Source organism: Apium graveolens, chromosome 2, assembly GCF_009905375.1.
Source record: "Apium graveolens cultivar Ventura chromosome 2, ASM990537v1, whole genome shotgun sequence".
NCBI lineage: Eukaryota > Viridiplantae > Streptophyta > Magnoliopsida > Apiales > Apiaceae > Apium > Apium graveolens.
Window position 1 is genome coordinate 133,773,478 of NC_133648.1, and position 7,757 is coordinate 133,781,234.

General features: G+C 30.0%; 1 protein-coding gene across 1 annotated transcript; it reads right to left on the reverse strand.

The window, feature by feature from the left end:
• Positions 1 to 1,223: 1,223 nt before the first annotated feature.
• On the reverse strand, positions 1,224 to 5,215 carry LOC141706085 (MADS-box protein SVP-like). Its single transcript, XM_074508919.1, has 8 exons — positions 4,893 to 5,215; positions 2,700 to 2,772; positions 2,367 to 2,431; positions 2,197 to 2,296; positions 2,020 to 2,061; positions 1,876 to 1,917; positions 1,616 to 1,767; positions 1,224 to 1,410 (listed from the first exon to the last, which is right to left on the reverse strand). Exons 1-8 carry the CDS (start codon positions 5,066 to 5,068, stop codon positions 1,383 to 1,385), a joined length of 678 nt encoding a protein of 225 aa, XP_074365020.1. The 5' UTR covers positions 5,069 to 5,215; the 3' UTR covers positions 1,224 to 1,382.
• Positions 5,216 to 7,757: the final 2,542 nt, after the last annotated feature.

Here is a 7,757-nt window from a genome sequence, read left to right on the forward strand (position 1 = left end):
ACTTAACACATTTTGTAACCTAATTTCTAGCACCAATACCATCAAATCGTGGAAATTCTAGTTTAGGAGTAAAACATAGAGTTCTTGGTTGAATATAACCTCAATTATTCATCAAATCGTTTCTTATGTCTCTTAGAGAATTTTTCGAATAATTTGGATTCGTATTGCTCAATGCTCTGATCATCTTCAAATCTTCACAGATTCCCCACATCGTCCTTCATTCTTCTTATTTTGATCCTCCAATCGCTTATCCATCATCCTACACTGTTATTTAATCTGTTCATCCATGCTTACAGTAGATGCGTAGGACTTTCACGTGGGAGGCGCCAGTTTATAGTTTCGACATCAAGCTAATGGAGATCATGATCGATTGTTCTGATATCATTGATACAGTCATGATCATCTAATCAGCATATTTATATATCTTGACCGAATTGATCGTAGAAATTATTGAGATTTAACATAAATAAGAAACAAGAACATAAGAGAGCGAGGTGGAGACACAGAGAGTATTGAATGAAATCCAATTACATCTCAAATGATACTTATACAAGTTTTTAACAGAAAGATGGAATTGAAATGCTAACAGAGTTCTCAACTAACTTTGACGCAAAATTACAATTTGACAATTTGACAATTTGACTTTACCTTGATTTACTCTTATTTTACACATATTTTTATATATTTTGATCGGGTAGTTAAAAATATTATTTATAATTTTTTTTTGAATGAAAGGAGGCAACAAATATTTTAATCCTAAAAAAAAATAAAAATTATATTTTAGTTACTTGATCAAAATATATTGAAATGTGTGCAAAAATTAAAGTGTCATATAAAAAATAAACGAACCCTAAAATTATAACAATTAAACCAATTACAAAGTTGAGAGGAGTGATACGTGTTGCAACTAACTATAGATTATAAACTTGATGGTAATACAAAAAAAGAACCATAAGAAGAAGTCGCTAAAGGGTGTTGAAAGTTGCATATATGAGATCCAAATAGGGTTGTTTGCTAGCTTTTGTTTAGGGTTTGTTAAATACCATTCGGAAAGGTTTTCTTTTAGCCTACTTAATCTTTTTTATATTTTATTATTATTTATTAATTAGACTGAAAATCGATAATCGAAAATCTAAAAATTAAAACTTTCCATGTTTTTGGTGTTAATGATCAGAAACGATGAACAGGCTACAAGTCTCATACTTTTAAGTTAACAAGTCCATATTATATTAGGATGTCAAACACACAACCATAAGTTAGAACGGGCTTGCTGGCCAAGCAAGCTATTTATATGTACAACCAAACAGGCACTTTATTTACTACTAGTCAACTAGAGGATACTCTTGTCTTCCCTTGATAGTTCCATCACCTGCCTCCGTAGTTTAGCCAGTGAAGCCTCCGTAGTTTAGCCTGCAAGAAAATGAGAGGAAACATAAATTAATTAAGGTCAAGAATCATATTATCATGCAGAGTGTCACTGCTACTTAAAATTGTTGCTTAAATTAGAATATTTGATGGGTGCTTTCTTGCCCATTTAATGGCTATAGAGAGCTAAACGTGCTCAAGGAACTAGAAGCCTATGTTTGCTACCACTGACAAATGTAATCAACTTTACCCCAACTTGAGGGTTGTATCTGCGCTTTCATGGTCTGGTGGGAGGCGACCAGAGTTGGTTACAGACTCGGAGGACGGACCTTCATTACGGATTATGTTTTCCAAATCAGCTGGAATTTGCTTTCCAGCTCTACACATCTCCAACACCATTTTCTGGATCAATTAGTAGAGGCTCTCATTAATCACAAGTTGAATCAACACTAAATTCTATGAATCAACAGAAAGTAGAAATGTCGAGACAGGGATGAAGGCAACTTTTACCTTCTGTCTTAGTCGATTGTTTTCTTGCATTAGTTCCCTTCCCTGCATATGATTTAAAAATATCATGAAAATAACGGAAGAGTTGCAAAAGATTCTTTGTACAACTGATATGCAATTACTTCACATGCCATGTTTTAAGCTAACCTTTTGTTCTAGAGACTCAATCTCTGCCGCAATCTTTTCAGCCTAAGGATTTATAAAGTCAGAGAGATTATTAGTTTGTTTTCTAAAAGAGAAAGATTATAATCAGTATAGTTCTACAACTGGGTGTTGAAGTGTATGATCATATTGTTATGGACATTGACAAGAAATGATTCATGCCTTTTTCATTTCCAGACGCCTTAATCCAGCTTCAAGACATTTCTCAAGCTGCTCTAACTCTTCTTTGTTCGAACCTTGCAGAGCTTCTCCGACCATCTTCCTGTTTTAATAATATTTGGTGAAAGTTTCAAACTAACATCATTATAAACAATTATTCACTGAAAGTTTACCTCAGTGGACCGATTATCTCTGCCACTTCCTTGCTTAAGATGGGGTGCTCACCACCCTCTACTGGCTGCATCACAATGATATAATATAATTAAGATATCCTACAGATCTGTAATCCTGATTCACACTAAAGCTTTTTAGATCCCCTGAATTGTAATAATGACTAATTCTAGTGCCACAACACAAGAGCACTTGATCTTCATGGAAAGCCACATGATTTACTGTATATATGAGTGTAATAATGCATTTCGGGTACCTAGTCCAAGTTATCACATTTCTGTGTCTATTGTAATTGAATTGTATCAAAGAATTGAGAAATTGCATAAAAAGTTCACCTGCCACTCTGAAGAAGACTGTCCTTCCAGATTTTTGGAGTGCAAACTATGCCTTTCAAGTATTTCTTTCATGCTGCAAGAGATGTTAAGAAACGCCAAGTTACATGGAATATAAGAAAGCCAAGTTACAAGTGTAACAAAGTCTTTCTGCCTCAAAGCTATTTGCCATCCCTTCATTCCATTTAGGACTGTAATACATTATGTTATAGTGCCCATTGTGGCATGGTGGCCCATCAACTTCTGCATTTATTTGGATTGCAGTTGATTACTCAAGGTTCAAGGAATACATCTTTTCCTATGAGCATAGTTTTTACCAACCAGTAAAACTACAATTAGCATAGATTTGTAACCATTATTTTTGGTCAAAACTATTGATCTCTGTCCCATGTGCCATTACACTACTAACAGTGATTTTTTCCTGAGTTAGTGTGATTATTTTTGTACCATCAATATTTGTCATTAAGTTTTTATTGTATTTTCTTGGGTCTATCACTAAAAAAACACAGAAGTCCTAGGTAGTTTGAAAGATTTTCTTGCTGTAATAGTATTTCCAACCTACAACTACTCACTCTTTATAAATAATATTAATTATTAATTTTTAGTGATTTATTATGTACTCATTTCAAACAATACTCTTTAAATTGATTCATTAAACTATTTTTAATATTAAAAACATCTTAAATTCTAAAAAAACAAAAATAAGTGGAAATAAAAAGACAGTGTTGTTAAGAATATATAATAAAATACCATCAATATTTGTCATTAAGTTTTTATTGTATTTTCTTGGGTCTATCACTAAAAAAACACAGAAGTCCTAGGTAGTTTGAAAGATTTTCTTGCTGTAATAGTATTTCCAACCTACAACTACTCACTCTTTATAAATAATATTAATTATTAGTTTTTAGTGATTTATTATGTACTCATTTCAAACAATACTCTTTAAATTGATTCATTAAACTATTTTTAATATTAAAAACATCTTAAATTCTAAAAAAACAAAAATAAGTGGAAATAAAAAGACAGTGTTGTTAAGAATATATAATAAAATAATAATGATTAAAACTGAAATTTTTCTCTTAAAATTAAGGAAAAAATTAGACTTTAAAGTTAAGAGTGAGTCTATTGATGCACCATTTTAATTCTGCTTTCTCAATATTTTAGTTAAGAGTTTTAAAGAGTGTGTTTAAGATGCTATAATACAATATCTATTTCTAATTTTCATTACAAATATATTAAGTATGAGATATTTTTTTCATAATACATGTTAACTTTTAATTTTGAATGTAATGAGTAAAAAGTCAAAAGTCATTATAAGTGAAAATATCTTCAAATTAATAATATGTGTACTTTTTTTAAAATAGACTTATATAGTGAGAGAGTATTTATTTTTACTAAAATAATTATGATGTTTTATATTTATTTTTACTAAAACAATTATGGTGTTTGACATATGAAGAGCTTAAGGAATATTTGCAAATGATGCGAGATTCACAAACTTGCATTATATTAGTTGATTAAGAATTCAATTCATTATTTTCTAAATTTATGAAAATTATAAAAGGCCACACCAAAATCTAACTTCATATCAAAATTTGCATTATTTAAAAGAATTTCAAAATATACATATATATATTTTAACTACATTATTACTATTAATGGATATATCTCAAAACAATTAATGTTCTTAATCATTAGTACATCCCAAACAAGATAATATATTTATAAGGTTGATTCATTTTGTGCTAAATAGATTATCAATGTAATGTCACATATCCAACTAGTTAAAAAATTGTAATTTGACGAATAATTTTTTTGTTTATCATTGATAACAAAAAGAATATTGTTATTTCATTTTTGAATTTCTTTTTTGAATTACATAAATGTATATTTAGAAATTTAACAATATGTACATAAAAAGACAATTTATAATTTTCTAATTTATAATCGAGAAACTATAAACTTACATTTCATCAAAATATAAACATAACATATTTTATAAAAAGTTTTTGATGGACATAAATTTAAAATTATTGCACTGATGATGTAACAAATAATTATTTTTAAAGTTTTTTGCAATATAATCTGGAGAGAATTAAAAGAGGTACCAGCTGAGAATATGATTAGGACAATATCAGAACTATAAGATACATATATAATATATAGAATACTTATTGTAAAATGAAAAACACAAACCTGGAACTGGAGTATTGAAAGAGTTTTCCTGCAGCAGAGAAGATTATTATAGCAATATCTGCATCACAAAGAATGGAAAGTTCTTCAGCTTTCTTGAAAATCCCTTTTTTCCTTTTACTGAAGGTGACATGTTTAGCTTTTTGCATCTTTTTCATCTCTCTTTTCTCTTTATCCATGACCAGGTATCAGTCTTTTGAGCAACACAAAATTTAGGTATATAAAGAAAACCTATGAATTGAAATAGATATGACAAACCACTATATAACAAACACTCTAACTACTCTTGTTCAACAGGTTTTCCATTTCTTACATAATAAAATTATGTGAGGAGGAGAAGAGGCAAAGCACGGACAGAAGACAAAACTCTCACATTCTTACATTGAGATGTGAGAGAGGCATGACAAACAAGAAGTTCCTCAGATAAATTAATCACATGAGCCGCTAAAAAACAAAAAACATAAGACAGGCGGTTTACTCGGGGCTTAAAATTATTTTGGGTGAATAGTTATAATTTTAAATCATTATTTGTCTAATCTTTTCATATTTTAATACTTGTGTGAAAAAATTAAATATAAATTATTAATAATACACAATTTCATAAAATTAAGATAAAAAGAAATGACTAAAATTAAACTATTCGGGGTTATTAAATTATTCTTTTTTATAGAGGTTAATTAAATTTTGGACCCTCACAAGTGTATTGGTACATGTGTCTTCTCCAAGAAGCATAACTTATCCTCTGTATAACTAAATATATTTATAATTTAATTATGAGTCAATTATATTCTTCCCTTATATGTTTTTCTTTATTTTTTGGCTTTTTAAGGTATGTGTAAGTATACTGGAGTAATTATATTGTTTATCATATTACACAAGTTATAACATTAAGTTAATTTAACTTAATATTAAACATATGGACGAATGATTTTTTTATTAATTTAACATATCATTGGAGGCTATTACTATTATTATCTGATATTAAAATGGTATCATCGTTTCATACATGAATAGACTTTGTGCACTTCTTTATTTAAGAACTATGATACTGCAAAGTAAACCAAGGATTGTAACAGTTTTTTCTCCAGATAACATAATATTATGTATTTAGTATTTTTTGCATGCCATCTTATGAATGTGAGCTTAAAGATTAGTGATCCATATATTAATGAATACATATGCGACAAGATATATCATATAACTGTGATTTATGAGATGTAAATCTGGGCTCGTGTTTCTAGATCCTAATTGTCAAATTTTTAAGCTCATATTTTTAGCCTTAGCTTGAACGCATCAAGCTATTAAGCTCATATACAAGGTTTAAATGTGACGCCCTCTGAATCGGGACAGAAGTCTGGGGTTCACAACGCACACACATCCATTATATAAACCTGTTTATGAAAATTATATATGCAGGGACCCTACTTATTATAATCCACAGATCGAAACAGGTTAAAGTATGTCCAAGCCACAACCTTGTTTATATTACAAACGTACCAAATCCCAATTTATTTATCTTACAACTGAAAATAAAAGAGTCTTACAAACTTTCAACTCAAACTAAGACAAACATCATCTGCTAGCTTTTCCCATTTCAACCTGGGAACCTAGCTCGCACACTTGTCTGGGGATCCTCGCTACCACCAGTTTCTTTTTTAATTAAAAAAAAACATAAACAGATTTGTAAGAGTGAGCTAACTAGCTCATCAAGTAAGAGTGACAATACTGAGATTAAACAATGATCAATTGAAATAATATAGGACATCAAATTCCTTGATAAGCAACGATTATAATTGGATATTCACTTTTAATTTAAAAATCAAGATTAGGCTGCTGATCAGTCACGCACTAACCCCGAGTAAGGCACACAGCTCTGCTCTTTATACTGGATCCAAGGCACACATTGGCCTATTATGACTACGAATCTGGTCCACATTTATAAAATAATGCAATTTTATAACAATAACAGAATAAAAAATGTAAATCAATAAACAGAATCATAAACAACATTTGCTTTAAACATAAGGTGATTTGCAATCATCAAAATGGTATAACAAACTAAGTGCAAAGATTTGCTATCAACCGGTAAAAGATTCAAATAGAAGAATCAAGGTTTCGTGGTTTTAAGGATTAGTCTTCTGATGTATAAGGTATGAAGGTTTGTATGTTAAACAATTCTGGTCCAGTGATCTGTATGTGGTTTGTATGTATTTGTGGAGTAGTATCGTATATATGTGCTTCCTATCTGGAAATTCAACAATCAATGATTTACAAAGAATAAGGCTTACGGCTCAAAGATCAATAGAGGTGATCAGGGTTCGAGGTTAAGAAATTCAAAGAACTTGCAATATAAAATATAACTATTCTGAATACATATCACAAGAAAGTTCGGGGATACTTGCCTTATCTCAATCCGCTTTCACGTTACTTATACTTGTCTACTGATCCTTACTCACTGACCACTTACTTTCCCTCTCTACATCTCGCTTCTTCTATTAGACATCATATTTATTCATCAATACTTATTCTCATCTCATTCTATTCGTTACAAACTTCTACCTACCGTTCGTTTCACCCAAATCTGACTTACGGACTGAAAGTTAGAGCAAAAACCGTCAAACAATGCACATACATGCATATTATATATCAATCTGATTACATATAGCACATACCACGTAAGATATTCTATCAAAATAATTTTTTAAAGAAGATTTAGGGTTAAAATAATTTTCCGGGTATTTAATACGAATTTTTGAACATTTTTCGGATGTAAAATGGGTCAACGAATCATTTTATAAATAATTACAAGGTTCGAATACCCGAATCTGAATTTAAAATCATTTAATAATAATTACTGAGCCTTTAAAA